The 15,728-nt window shown below is 41.9% G+C and overlaps 1 protein-coding gene across 4 annotated transcripts in view; it reads left to right on the top strand.

Moving 5' to 3' along the window:
- The window catches only part of SETBP1 (SET binding protein 1), a 348,007-nt gene extending 332,651 nt beyond the window's left edge, over positions 1–15,356 (top strand). For all 4 annotated transcript variants that reach the window (XM_053664235.1, XM_053664238.1, XM_053664236.1 and 1 more), the window contains one exon: positions 9,986–15,356. In XM_053664235.1, coding sequence (XP_053520210.1) covers positions 9,986–10,611 — 626 coding nt within the window. In that variant the 3' untranslated portion in view covers positions 10,612–15,356. The remainder of the gene's footprint in view (positions 1–9,985) is intronic.
- Positions 15,357–15,728: the final 372 nt, after the last annotated feature.

Genomic DNA, 15,728 nt, shown 5'->3' on the forward strand with positions numbered 1-15,728 from the left:
CAATACAGGAAAAAGTGTAAAGTGCTATAAGAGAGATCCAAGCAATATAGAGGGGCCCAGAAAGATTAATGGGGAGATGGCAGTCCTCAGATGGCTTCTAGGAAGGCAACTTAATTGTTGAGTTTTAAAGAATGGGTAGAATGCATCAAGATTAAAATACCAGTAAGAAGCTTTAAGTCCGAATTATAAACTGAAGAGCAGTGGAAATTGGAAAGCAACGGCACCACGTCTCGTATTGTTTTGGTTTGATTTGGTCTCATTCTTGTTACTGTGGCTGGAGGTTTTTGCCTCTGGGTGAAAGAGAAATGTAAGCCTTTTCCCCAACCAAACATCAGGTGCAATATCCTCTGTGGCAGAAATAATAGCAACAGGCACATCCCTTGTAGGCTCTGCAAAGTTACTGTTTCCGAGGCACATCCGTCACCTCCTAACTAGGCAGACACAAAAGTACGTGAAAGTCTAAAGCAGTGGGTATAAATTGCTTATTGAAGAATGCAGGAAGACTTTGTTGGAGAAATTGAAATGTTTTCTTCGAAAAGTTTAATAAAGAGATTGGGACAACTGGAATAGCATAAACAATGAAATATTTACATGAAAAGAAGTTTAGTAAAGAGAAAAATGGTAGCACGCATTTGAATCACTTGAATCATGCCCAGAAGGAGTTAAGGGGAGTGTCATTAACGTTGAGGGCATTTAAACCCAATAGAAATCCCTAAAGATCTGGTCCCCCTTTGAGGAAACAAAATTAAGATTCTAAACTTTCACAACAGACTAGAACACTGGACTAAAACAAGTAAAATTAAACCTTGCAAATTTAAAAAGGTTTTAAGCTCAAAAACCGATTCCACTTAGCAGTGTCCAGTTTGGTGGCAGTTTATATTAAAAAATTTAAAAGAGGTAATTGAGCTTCCATTTAACATAAGTGAACAATGTGTTGGTGCCACATACACATACAAAAAAACCCCTGAGGTTTTTGGTTTTGTTTTTAATGTAGCACTTACCTAATAATCATATAGTGCCTTGACCACAGAGATGAACCCAGTTTTTCTGCACTATCGCTTCACACTTGGAAAATCAGTTCAATTCTAGGCACCAACGTTTAAAATGAGATTTAATAGATGATAAAATCTCCAGAGGAGGGTGATCAAATGCAGTACAGTCTAGAATTCATCTCATATAAAACACAGATGAAGAAATCAAGGATTTCTTACCTAGAGCAGAGGAAACTTGGAGGCGTATGACTATTGTTTTAGAACTGTATTTATCTAAAAGTAAGAGTCCTGCCAAGACTTTAAGAGATTTGTCCAGGCCCTGGATGGTGTGGCTCAGTGGACCAAGTGCTGGTCTACAAACCAAAGGGTCACTGGTTTGATTCCCAGTCAGGGCACAGGCTTGTGTTGCAGCCCAGGTCCACAGAAGGGGCCACGCAAGAGGCAACCACACACTGATGTTTCTCTCCCTTTCTTTCTTCCTCCCTTCCCCTCTCTAAAATAAATAAATAAATAAATAAAATTTTAAAAGATTTCTCAGTAGCCACAGACCTAAGGAGTGAAGAGTCAAGACAAGAACCTGATTCTTCTAATATCTTGGTCACTGTTTTCTATCAGATTGTAAACAACTACCCTGAGTTTTTCAGTAAACAGATGCAATTATTTGTTTTCTTAGGAAGAAAACAAAACATGGATAGCTACCATTGATGTAATTCTTGAAGTTCTAGCACGGTCAACAGGATTTATTTCATCTGAGCCTAAATATTAAAAATGTGAAAAATATTATAAGATCCTGTTTATTACATTATTCTTCGTTTTTCCCTATTTTTTTCCCAAAATTCAAAAAACAGAACAAAACTCACAATCAAGTATGAACATGCATCTATAATACTTGGAGTACTTGGAGTATGATATAAGGAATCGTATTTATGGGGAAGGATATAGCTATGCCATGTTTGACAGGGGAAAAATATATAAAGAGCCCATTGAGAGGGTGTGACCACCCCACCATGTGACCACCTGGCATGCTGTGAGACTCCACAGATGTAGCGTTAAACTTTTTGGCATTGATTCCATTTCTCTCCAGCCTTTCACATTGTCTAGTCAGTCTGCCAGGGCTTGAGCCACGTGCAATGTACAGAAGTCAAAGTCGGCTGAAACAGATTAGGGCTAAATGGCCCCAGTATCCCTCTGTTTATTGAGCGTTGCCACTCACAATTCACTCCTCGCCAAAAGCCTAGGAAAACACTCTGGTCCTAGTACCACCCCCAGAACAACTCCCAGACTTAAAAAAAAAGACTCTTCTGAAGACCCTCCCTGCACACTTCCTATTCATGAATATGCACCATGTCCCTTAGAATCACCTCTGTTGCTGGTTCTCTGATCTCTGAGCTCTCTTTTTGCAGGCCTGCCAAAGTCCTTGTCACCTTTCTTAGACGTTCTGCGAGCAAACTAGAAGTGTTCTTCCTCGGTTCAGGTTCTCTCTGGAGGCAAGTGAACACTGCCTTTATCTGTCCAAAGCCACCAGCAGTTTGTCCAAAACCCAGCTTACACGGTGACTGGTACTGTTTCCTCCTCATGGTCAGAGAAGTCGGGGATTCTGAAAACCTAAGGACCAGGACCAGGGCCACCTAACCAAATAAAAGAGGTCGGCCTCAAAGCCCATAGCAGAAGTTCTCCTTGAACAGGACACTCTTTTGACTGCCTTGCAATTGCAGGATACTCAATTAAAGGTGCTCTAGGGAATATAAAGATTAATGATATCCAGGCCTCGGTCTCTAGGAGCTTACAACCGAAACAATCCGGCAGGAAATATTAATCAAGCATCTACTATGAAAAGGGGACTGTGTTCTTTGTTATGAGATGAACGAAGAGCACATACTGTCTGTCTTCAATAAGTTTAATGCTTCGTAGGCCACGTGCTGGTGGAAAGGGAAGATCTGGGATCAGATACTGAGTTAATGAACTCTTCAGGACTTGAGTAAAAGAAGGGAAAACTTTAAAGCCGTCCAAAATTTGGACCATGTGGTGATATCAGTAACATGCATTTGAAGCATTTCCCCATATAAATACATGTGCAGAATATATGTGTTCGTCCTTTAAAATATAAACTTTTGAATGTTGAGATAAGTCTGCAGTAAATAATATTCTTAAAATACTTTTAAGTTTCATTGACCTTTTTATTAGTAATGAAACAAAAATAATTTTACTGTCATCAACAATTCATACTAATTTTAATAATGTTTTAGGAAGGACCAAGTAATTTGGTTTGAACACTTACTTTTGAAAAACTTATTTTTTAACAACTTTTTTTTTTTTAAACTTATTTTTTTAACATAAATCAATTTGAGGGTCTGATTCTGAAATCAGTTTATTTCCATGCATATGTTATAGGTTAAAAGAATATTTCATATATACATAGATCAAAAAAAAGTGCATTATTTTGCTTAAGGCTTTCATCAATTAAGCAAAGGTTTGTTTCTAAAATGTGGCAAACCAACATCTTTATCAATAATCAAATACTCTTGCTGATCAAAAGGCATTATTTTTTAGTAAGTTCAAATCCCTAAAACTCTTCTTTTGGAAGTTAACTCTTTACAAGATATTTTAATTTGCAGATTTAAAGGATTTTATAGGTTATAATACGTCATTTTGGCAACAAAAGTGCCAAAAAATGGAAACATTTTCAATCAGTTTAAAAAATGCTGTCTCCCTAGTGTGTTTCTTTCTAAAAGCAATTACTTTCCTTCCCATTTCACCCTAAAAGGACAGTAAGTTTCTGTGTGTTTTTTAACAACTGCCAGGTAACATTACTGATAGCCCATTGATAGTGTGGAAAAGGTAAGAACTTAGCCTAGATCCCTGTCTTTTTGTACAAGAGAATTGCCAAATTCATCTTTGAAAATGACAACTCGTACACAGCTTGCTGAGATAACCAATAAAAGTCTATGTGATATATTCCATGGATATTCCTGATCTCATTACAAAGTATTTTGGATTTTCTTTTCTTTTTGAAGATTTTAATTTTCTAAAATGGACCAGGGAGGCTGACTTGCTGTAGCACCCAGTGCAGGACATGACAGTGTCCTGCGAGTAGCAAACCCATGGGATGCCCGGCTGCCCTCTGACTGCGGGCGGCCTCGCCTCCTCCAGAACCCCATGCCCGGCCTTGACAGGTGACACATACGTCAGGTGCAGCCCAAATAAAGGCCTCTCTGTTGCTTCATATATGATGCATTGGGATGCTTAACTTAGTTCTTATTTTTTAGATAAAAACATAAATAATAAACAGAAAAAAAAACATATTTTTCTTGCAGCCAAGTAGATAGTTTTGCTTCCTCCTTGGATAAAGTACACCCCCATGGGCGGCTGCTGATTTAAAATGGAGTCAGATTTGGAGGGTAGGGAGGTGGTGAGCGGTTGGACAAGGCTGCAGGGGCAGGAGCGTGCAGGGCATGTTGCTAAGTGCCTCACCTGGAAGATCTAGGGAAGACAGATACTCTGGGACACTTGCTGCTTGGTGGCCTGTGACACTTCAGAATTCACTCACCTACACACGCACAGGTACACCCCCACTGCTTCACTTCTCCATCGCCCGAACTGCCCACCTCACTTCCTACCTTCACTGGTCCCAGGGTGAAATGTGAAATGGGAGCAAAACAAAGACCAGGAGCCTGTGAGCCATTGCAACACACAGAAGATGCTCTTTATCAATAAACCCCTAAGATGAATCTGTCATTTCCTAGTCAAGCAGTTACTGTGCTTCAAACAAGCTAATCTCATTTTCAAATGACCCCCAAAACTGTATTAAGATGACTTGAAGAACAGAATGGAAGCACCTTCCTATTATAAACCACCCCCCCAGACCTGGACGCCCATTCTTCTTCATTACGGCTTCCGAACTAGAAAGCAAAACTACGGTACTTGTGCCGACAGCCAGCATGGTGCACCCTGCCTTGCAGAGGCCTCACCAGCACAGGCGACTTTCTTTTTCAGAAGCACTTTTAAGGCCAGGAATGTAGAAGGTTAATTTAAATTCTAAGGAAGAAGGGAGAACATTTGCAAGCCAAGGCAAGTTGCTTCATATATCCCATTAAAAAAATAAGAAGCAGCAAGGAAAACAAGAGATCATTACTGAGTTAAATATAAATATAAAGTACAAAAAAAAACCCCACACAACTTGCTTGGGAGAACATTAACTGTTTGAATCCCCCTGAGCTTGTATTTGCTAACTGTGTATTATGTAACATGTCATGTATGGCTGCGTCAGTGACCTGTGCCAGGGAGAAAACACAGGGCCTTTGTCTTCTAAGACCCTTCTAACCTGAATCAGCACACAGTGCAATCCAAACCACGTCTCTGCCTTGATTAAGGCAGATGGTATCCCAGCCCTGGTCCCCCAGGAAGGCGACACAGCTCCAGGCAGTTCAGAAGTGCCCCATGTTACCCCACATCCCCTTGGGGAATTCAAACAGTAAGAAAAATGCTAGTGAGTCTAGAGATAAATTGGCCTCCCTCTCCGACCCACCCTCAGATTCCTTGTAAAACTAGGATGTGACTTGCACTTGGGCAAAGCATAGCCTCCAAACTATTGGCACCTATTTCTGGGACACCTTCCATAAAACCAAGCCTGGCAAGCTCTTATCTTGCTCATGGTGTCTGTACTACATCAGTAGAGTTAGTGTGTGAAGAACAGCGCTAACTCCAGTCTTTGATTAGCATAAAAGACATGGCAAAATGAGTGAAAGTTGATGATTCAATCTTCTGATGATGGGAGCAAAGACAAAGAAAATCTAGATCTGGACCCGAACCACCTCAATCAGCCATTTCCCTGGCACTTTTAAATACAGAGAAAGGTCCAAAAGGATTTGCATTGCAGAGTTGAGAAATGAATTTACATTTTGCCATGGCTACTCATAATTATTATTTTAACTGACAAAGAACAGGCAAGATATAAGACAATTATAGGAAGGAGGGCAAATATGGAATCAATCTTCCTGCAAGAGCCCAGAAATTACTGTCTAATAATGAAACAATTTGAAGAGAGGAAAATCTGAAAACATTTAGAGGGACAGTGTAATCATAAGTAATAAGGAGAAAGATCTGTGAATGTCAAACCCTGCCAAGCCCAAAGTCCTCCCCCCAACTAGGATTTCAAAATTATTAGATGAAATAAATATTATAGAAAGCCACCTCACATTTGGCAAGGCAACCAATAGCAAGTATGGGAAAGAATTATAGCAATCTTTAAATCTGGGGGAGAACTTTGAGAGCGTATAGTCTCCATCCAGTGTAATAGAAGAAGAACGAGATCCAGAGAGGCTAAGAGGTTGTCCTAGTCCCGCCGGCTTCCCAGCCACCCCTGCGTGCAGCCCTTCCTGCTACACTGCACTCCATTCTCACACAGGGGCGGCGGGCAATCTTGTTTCATCAATACTTCTACTTCCCTCCAATTTCCTTATTATTTGGAAGCCAATCCAGATGATATAATATGATTTCATGTGTAAATGTCACAGCAGCACTACTAAGAGAAGTGCTTCAAAAAAGCAAGATCCCAATGCAATTCTGACACCTAAGAATATTAACAATAATTATATAATATTATACACTGCTCAGGTAGTATACAAATCTCTATGAATTCATGAAATATCTCTTTTGACAGTTTCTTTACATTGGCACCCAAATATGGTCATTTGATCTCTTAGGTCTCTTTTCATTTATACCTCCACCCCCTCCCCACCTGTCTCCTCATGCATCTTGCTTGTGGAAGGCACCAGGTTGTTTGCCTGGAGATTCCTACCATCTGTGTCTTACCGAATGAGTTCCACTGTGTTCCCGAGGTTCACAATGGTTACGTGTGGAGCTGAGCTGTCCCACATTGTAGCTACCAGCCACATGTAGCTATTTAAATTAAAGTTAAAAATTCAGTCTCTTGGTCACACTGGCCACATTTCAAAAGCGCAGTAGCTACATGTGGCTAGTGGCTACCATATGCAACAGCCCAGGTCTGGGACATTTCCAACGGTGCAGAAAATTCCATTGGGTGGCAGCTCTCTAGAGGTCGAATCAAATCCCGTGGGGCAGCTTTGCAGGGAGAGATACTGAAATCCCGCCAGACCAGGGATTGGCCCATAGTCGGTCTCCTGAACACTTTAACCTCCATACCTGGACATGGGAAATGAAATGAAAATTCAAGAGTTTCTATGTCTTTTAAACTTGTGTAAATGGCATACTTACAGATACTTTTGTTTGGTGGGGGGAGTTTATTCAAGCTTTTCTTAGATTTAATCATGGCAATATATTTATTTGTAGCTTATTTCTTTTAACAGAAGTGTAATGTTCCATTGTTCAAATGTATCACAGTAGATTGTCCTTTTAATTACCATTTAGATTGTTTTCAGTCTTCAGAGCTTCAAGGACCATCCTTGTTACAAATGAGTAGAGGAGGCACCTGGACATGAACTTGCTGGGCACTGAGCATGCCCATCTTCAACTCTAGTAGCCGCTGGCCAGACACTCCACAAAATAACTACACCTACGGACACTCCCGCCAACAGTGTACAAGTGTTCCCACTTCCTTATAGCATTAGCAACATTAGGTAGTTTCAGACTTTTAGTTTTTACCAATATGGGTTCATGCAGTAAAAGCATGAATACAAGCATGGAAAAAAGACAAGAGAGTGGCATTGAGAGAGGATCCCTGACTTAGCTGAATCTATAAGTGTATGTAAAATGTGAGTGGTGGGCACGAAGGAGTCAGTGATGATATTTTGCTGGCACCCAGAATTAATTTCTATTTCATAATCATCATCATCATCGCTCCCACATGACCTCCAGCTGGTGGATTTCTTTCAGTCAAGCTTTATGTGGTCAAATATTTCCAACTAATTGCCCAAAATGATTTGGTTTGTACATGCATACTGTATTATATATTGCATAGCATTTCTTCCCCGATGGATGATATAAACTAAAAAAGAGGGTAAACTGAAAATGGAATTTGTATTTGGAATAATGCCAGAAGTTTTGTGGAGTATATCTGACTAGTTTTCATTTACTCATGAGCTATATGTTCAAGGTCAAATGCTAGGCTTCGACGTGGAAGCCTGCTAACTCTTACTGTCCCTACAGTCGTGATGGTTGCTTTAAAAATTCAGACTAGAACTCTTTTCAAGAAGATTGTGACTATGAGGCAGCAATGATTAGTATAATTCATCGGTCCAGACACAATTTTTAAATCCTTTCCACACATGAGATGCCATGGTATGCCCCATAAGGGAAGTAAAGACCAGCAAAAGTTGGTCCCTGCATCTGAGAACTTAAAATCAAGCAACATTTTCCTTCTGCAATACTAACTACAAACAAAATTGTAGTTTTTGTAGTCAGAAACTTGCTCTCACTTTGTTCTGTTTTGATCTTTTAACTTGTTTTAACGTTGTTCGGTAGTCACTCATTGCTCAGTGTCTTGCAATGACCTTTGGCCAAAAGCAGTAGCATTTTGACCTATCCAGTGGAACTCAGAACTTCCTGCTCCACAAAGCTGGTGGTGTAAATAACTTCAAATGAAACCCTCCTGGAGATCTTTCCTGGGCACAGTGAGAGAGATAAAAGGAGAAAAGCAGGGGAAAGAATGAAGTGGGAGTGCCCAGGAGTACAGGAGGGTCATATCCACGTTTCCCACATTTTTTTCCTCATTTCCTTTAAGGTATTTATTCTACTTCTCCACTAGTAGTTGAAAACACTGGAGATTACACAGCAAACCACAATGCAAAATGAAACGCATTTCCTTGCACGCCTGCAATGTTTAGCAGGGTCAATATCCCGACATGTGGGCTTCTTTGGGGTTGAACATGTAGGGTAAATTATAGCTGCAAAGAACTAAGCAAAGACACACTTAAGTTTATAAATGGCCAGAAAAAGTGGCCAGTGTGGCTATAGGGCTGTGGAGTGTATGTGAGTGCTTGTGTGTATATACACATGCATATACACGTGTCTCATAAATAACCCAGGAGAAAGAATGACCTAGAGGAGGAAGGTGCTGCTTCATCTTGAAGCCATTCACACGTTATTGTGTCTGAACTTCAAAATGAAGCAGCGCTGAAGGCTCTTTAGTGGCGGCAGCACAAGGCTTCCTGAGACTAGAAGTTTGGCTCATAAACCGGAGGAGCATCTGGCCACCAGGATGTGCAAAGAGCTCTTTGCAGACAATAGCTCAGTAGTGCAACTGTAAATGATTCAGAAACCCCTGGCTGATGTTTCTCTTAAAAGGTAGAACTAGTTAAGAAGGCCCTGCTCAAGTGGACATCATTGGGCAACTTGACAAGTCCAGAAGTTTGGAGCAGAGAGGGAGGAAAGAATTAGAGAGATGGTGTCATCCCAAACAGTGTGTCCCAGAAAATATCCCTCCCTTCTGTCAGTGGAGAAAGGTTAGGCATAGAATAGGTTCAGTTACATATTCCAGTTTAGGTCAAGACATCTCTTTTCGGTGGTTGGCAGTCGTTATGAATGATCTGTACATTCAAGGACATAGTGAGATGGCATGATATGGCAGGCTGCTTGTCACTCTATTCCTTAAACACGCTCTACAAAAAGAGAAAGTGTAACTTAATGCTACATTGAATCAGATCAAATGTCAAAGGGTCATAAAATTAAAGCTGTAATGGGAAGGTTTGTATGTGATCTGACATCGACTCCCAAGCGGCACTCCCTAGTAGCGTGAGCCTCAGTTTCCAAATCTTTAAAATGGGACCAAGACTATTTTGTGGATTGTTGTGAAGATTGAAATAGGAGAAACAGAAATGCTTTGTAGACATAAGGTATTTGATCAATGTTTGTTTTTATTATTTTTAATTTTAATAAGTCGAAGGGAAGATTAAATCTTCAGTACTAGGACATATCTGTAGCATTAACACTCCCTAATCTTCACAGCCAAACATAATGTCTGCCGCGCCGACAGCTGCCATCTTTTGCTCAGTTTCTTCTCTCTCCCCCTCCTGCAGCCAGCTCCTCCTTGAAGAAACGATTCAAGAGGCGGGAGATCGAAGCCATCCAGTGCGAGGTGCGGAAGATGTGCAGCTACACCAAGATTCTGTCCACCAAGAAGAACCTGGACCACGTGAACAAGATCCTGAAAGCCAAGCGGCTGCAGAGACAATCAAAGACAGGCAACAACTTCGTCAAGAAGAGGAGAGGGCGTCCCCGAAAGCAGCCCACACAGTTCGATGAGGACTCCAGAGACCAAATGCCGGTGTTGGAAAAATGCATTGACCTGCCCAGCAAAAAGGGCCAGAAGCCCAGCCTGAGCCCGCTCGTGCTGGAGCCTGCCGCCACCAGCCAAGACACGATCATGGCCACCATCGAAGCCGTCATCCACATGGCCAGGGAGGCACCGCCCCTGCCCCCACCGCCCCCACCACCCCTCCCACCCCCACCACCGCCACCCCCACCACCACCCCCACCTCTGCCCAAGACCCCCAGAGGAGGCGGGAAGAGGAAACACAAACCACAGCCTCCTGCTCAGCCCCAGCAGCCGCCACCCCCGCAGCAGTCCCTTCCCCAGGAAGAGGAGGTCAAGGCCAAAAGGCAGAGGAAATCCCGAGGGAGTGAGAGTGATGTCCTTCCCTAGAGTGGGTCTGGGCATTTGAACCTGGGGCTGGGGGAACTGAGGCATTGGAAGTGCAGTGAGCAGGAATGGGGGCGGACTCCCCAGCTGCAGGGACACCCTCGCCCTTCTCTCCAGAAGCTGGGCGGGCAAAATCAGGCCGCATGACGGGGTGGAGCCATCGGTTCTTGGGAAAACAAAGCAGGGGGGTCGCTTTCACAAGAAGCTTGTCTGTGCTTTGCAGCAGTTCCCAACCAAGCGGCACCTCAGTGCAGCTAGATCCCTGACAGGTGAGCCAGCAGAAGACCCATCGAGGCGGAGAAAGCTGGTGGTGCTCTCTGACAGCCACCTACCTCCTGCATCCACGGTGCACCCTTGGTGCATGGCTGTCGCTGGCCGGGAAAATGGAAAGGGAAACACCCTCAATTAGGAAACATTCCAAGGGCAGAGAAGCTGCAGATTTCTCAACTGGCTTTGTTGTTACCCACTTCCATTTAATTGGTTTTTATCTCTTGGTTTTCCACGCTCGGCTAGGCTTTCGGCACCGACGTTGTCTTCAGGTGACCTGAATCTTTCCGGTAACGATACGGTTTCTCTGATGGACTCGTCATCAGAAGGTGGAATTCTGTAGTGATAGGCAACCTTAGACTTGCTTTCCTGTTCTCTCTGCCTCCTCCGTCACACATACACTGATATTTAGCATCGTCTGTTCCCCCTTTCTCGTTGCCCATCATGTACTTCCATATACTTTTTCATTAACTTCCTTGCTGCCTTCTTTTCCTTGGTACAGACCCAAATAATGTAAACCTTACCTGTGTTGTAACGTTCACCCTTGGCAATGCCGTCCCAAGGAACTTGGCTTTGAATCCCAGTCATTGTGAAACAGACACGCAGTATTGATAGAGCCTTTTTAATAAGTGATTTAGAGCAGTTGAAGATATGTTGACCCAGGTGTCAACCAGGATATTTTTACACTCAAAACATATCATCAGAGGACAGGCAGAATAAGATGGTTTTAATACTCCACAGCAAATGGAAAAACTGGCAAATGGCCAAGAACTGAAGCCCTAGAACCACCAGAAAGACAAATGTTTAGCAATGCCTTGGTGTGTGATTTTTTTTTATACCAATAACTACCATAGGTCATGGAAAAAAGGAAACAAAAAGACAACAGAAGAAGTCCATTATCTCGATAATTATTTCTTAAAAGCAAATGGGAGTAAGTGTTCTTATCTGAAAAAATACAAAATGAAAATGCCCAAGGGTATCACCACTTCAATTTTATCAAGCCACCTTGGACAGAATATCCAAATTGTGGTTGCCTTAATAAACTAAAACATTTTTGTACATAATGTAATTATAAATCTATCAGTCTGCATGAATGCAAACTGTGTGTGACAAATCGTCTTTTAAATGGTCAATTTCAACTGTACATTTCTCATCCAAGTTGTACTCTAGTCATTGGTTTAGCGTGGACGGATATTCCATCTCTATTATCCATTTCCACAGTCCAAGTGAGACATGTTAAGAAGACTCAGAATGAGTATGAAGTCATTCCATTACCGTAGATGTTTTTTAAAAGTCGGATGTGGAAATTTCAAATGAATATTTTCAATTTCCTCCCTCCCTCCGCCCCTTACCTTCCCCAAGACATCAAACACCTGGCATGGTAGGTTATGAGAAGAGAGACACTGAGACAGAACTAAATTTTCTACTGGGAATTAGAATACCTGGTTTGCCTCCAAATTAAGTTTCTTTACAGGAAGTTGGGACTGGCTGGAAATTGTATTATCACTTCAGAACATAACAGTATTTCCTTAGAGAGAGAAGATGGATTTTTGTTGGGAACATAAGAGAATAAAAGAGGGGGTGTCTATGGGAGTGAATTTTAAAATTCCAAGTTAATATGCGACAAACACCACTTCTCTGCCGTGGTACCAACAGTTGTCTGGAATTGCCCACAGAGTAGTCATCTGTTCTGCACTGTCACCGTGGACTCCCCATCATCGGCTGCCCACTAGGTCAGTCACATTCAGTCCTAGCAGTATGTAAGTTTAAAGGAATGCATTCTCCTGTACTTTAACGCTTGTGCTGTAGATACTCAATTTGTGACCCTGGTTGACTTTTGGCATTTTACACAAGTTGAACAATCAAACCAGCCACTTCCAGTGTGTCATTCCCAAGCTATGTCTGAGTGGTTCTGAAGTCACCGGTGAGGAAGTTTTGAATTAGCCCCACTCACCCCGCCATTGCTATGACAGAGCAGCCATTTTTATTCCAATTAGGCCATGAAGAGGTTTCTCTCCTGTTGGATTTTAAAGAGCATTTCCTTCATCCTTTCTTGCGTCCTTCTCCTGCTGGGGGTAGACTGTTTCCCTGCAGGTCTGCAAGCAGACTAAACCTTCCCGCAGGGGAGAAGGAGCTGGTGCTCTAGCCTCCCTAAAGAAGGGCCCGAGGCTCAATTGGCATTAACCTCTAGCAGGTGAGAAATTTCAAATAACTTTGGAATTTCCAAGCCAATGAAAAGCGTTGCAGGAGAGATACAGCAGAGTTGCAACTGTACATAAATTCAGTGTGTCAGTTGTCCTGTGAGTTCAATGCGAATCCTCTGGGTTTCTGACCCCCGAATAGACTGAAAAACTGCAGAGGACCGGAACTAAGACACACTGAACAGCCGTTGAAGGCCCGGCCACCTGCACAGCTGACTCCCCACCACCCGGACTCTCCCTCGATATCCAACATTCCTTTTTTTCTTTGCTTTTCATCCACATAGCTCATCTGTACAGCCATTTTCTTATGTTCGAACTACCCCCTTTCCATTTGCCTCCCCTTTGCTATCTTGGCTCAACACTGGGCCAGTCTTGATTCACGTCTTGTTGGTTGGTTGGAGAACCCAGCTCTCCTAACCTGGGTTGTGGAGGTCTGCGGCCTTCTGTGGCTGCATTTTTATTTAGACAGGATGTCATTTGGGATGCACAGGACTCCATAAACAGCTCCACAAAAATATTTGGTAACGAGAGAAATCCCTTAGTTTTCTTTTCTTTCTTTCCTAGAAAACTTGCCTTCAGCAAGCCAGAGTAAACCTACTTATAATATCGTGAGTCTGATTAGGGATAAGCAAAGAGTGAAATCAAGTCATAAAAACCTCCTTGTAGGTGATGGTGGGTCTCTGATCCAACTTTCTAGGTGGCTAGAGGGCCACTTGGTTTTCAACCCCTTATCTCAAATGAAAGGAACAGAAATTTAACTTCCTCTAATGGCATGGCTCTGGCTACGACCCACAGAAGATGGGTCAGAGGAAAGGAGAGCATGTCAGGGGCTGGTTTGTGACTTGGCAGGACTGGGATTCAACAGCCACTGAGCCCAGAGTAGGTGACTCAAGGCTAATAGAGGATTAGCATGTGAACTTGGCTGCTGTCTGGGGTGGGGGGCCTTCACTGGTGGCCGTTGGAATTTGTGTTCTACACGTTGCTGGGTCTATAAATGTGATAAGCAAGTGGTGACAGAATTATAGTATAAGGTGATGTACTACATGCAGATCATAAAGGATTTGGTTTTAGGACTTAAGTAGAAAATTCCACTCTTACAGCTTATTACCCAACAATATTCAGATAATGAGCTTTTGGAGAATATTTTTTCCCTACCACTAGGAACATTTACCTGGGAACTGTCTAAAGTCTATACATATATTTCCAAAGCCTTTAAATGCCAACTGTAGCATGGAGAGAGAGGGGGTGGCAGAAGCCGAAATGCCTCAAAAGCCATTTAAGTGTTACATTGCAGGATTTTCAGTCCTCATTATGTAAAAGTAGATAAATATAGACATTATTCTCCACACTACCCTGTAGTATCACAATGGTCCAAATGCCAGAGCTTACAGATGTCATCACAGTGCCTAGAAACTCGAACTGTAATATATCGTAGCATTTTCTTGGTGTTTTTTAAAGTTTCTTTCCACAATGCAAGGCTCCCCCTGCCTCTTGTTTCTTGGAGAGTTTGCCCCACGGATGAGTCTGCCTTCCTTGCTGGGCTCAGTCCCTTGGGGAACAGTCTTAGAAGCACATACCAACCAAGGAAGAAGCTTCCTGGATCTCTATCGGCCACTCGCCCAGGTACAACAAACACTAAACAGGGGAAATTGACAAGAGCTGCCGCTGGTCAACACAGAAGGGCAGTTCCAACCTCGGTTGGCGTCTTTCTTTTTCTTCCTTTTTTAAAAAAAATCTATTTCTTAAATAATAATAAATGCACATGATGTGTTAAATATGTATATATATATTTCAAAAGGAAAAAAATGGGGCACAAGATTGTCTTACAAGTCGTGCTGGCTAATTTTTAGTTTGTATTCATAAGTGGTTTTTAAAAGCCTTTTTTAAAGTGTAATTTGCATGTTCTACTTTGATTGTATGTAAACATATTTTAGAACAAAAAAATGTATTTGTATTTTATTGAATATAGAGGCAAGAAAAATTGTACATTGTTTGAAATGTTCTTTTTGTAACAGTTTTTATTCATAAAGCATTTTTGTACATTTAAAATGAACATGGACTTGCTGGTATTGAGGCGTAGGTACATCTGGCATGCTTTATTGTCATGCTCCTCCATGGTCTTAGATGTTGGGTTTTAAACATTTTTTCTAAAAGAAAGCTCAGTCATTTTCGCTACCAGATCAGGTTAGCACAGTATAGAGCACTTAACTATTAAAAAAAAGTTAATCCTATTCATATGTTATTCATTGTGTGAAATTAAAGACATTCAATTCAGTCTAACATGAGTTGTGAATTCTTTTGTTTTCTTTTCCATCTGGTTCACATCACTCAGGAGTTGAGTAGCGTTTGAGGGTCTTAGCTCCCACCGACTGAATATGGAATCATTGAGAAAATTCTGAGTTTTTGCCTTTTCGTATGAATCAGGGGTGTACATTGTGGGCACTATTTGAGTCTGATTTTCTGGGTTACTGTTCAGAGTACATCACACCTTGACATAAAGCCAAGGGTGATTTGAAGAACCAGTGAAACTGCTGCTAAAAGCATTCAAAATATATTTGTAAGATATTGGAGGCCCATCCTGTCCTAAATTTTTCGAAGAACATTGTGGATGAAGATTAAGTTTTCTTACTAATATCTCATGCTGTCAAATTG

Source organism: Artibeus jamaicensis, unplaced genomic scaffold (genome assembly GCF_021234435.1).
Source record: "Artibeus jamaicensis isolate MK-2021 breed Jamaican fruit bat unplaced genomic scaffold, CSHL_Jam_final contig_354, whole genome shotgun sequence".
Taxonomy (NCBI): Eukaryota; Metazoa; Chordata; class Mammalia; order Chiroptera; family Phyllostomidae; genus Artibeus; species Artibeus jamaicensis.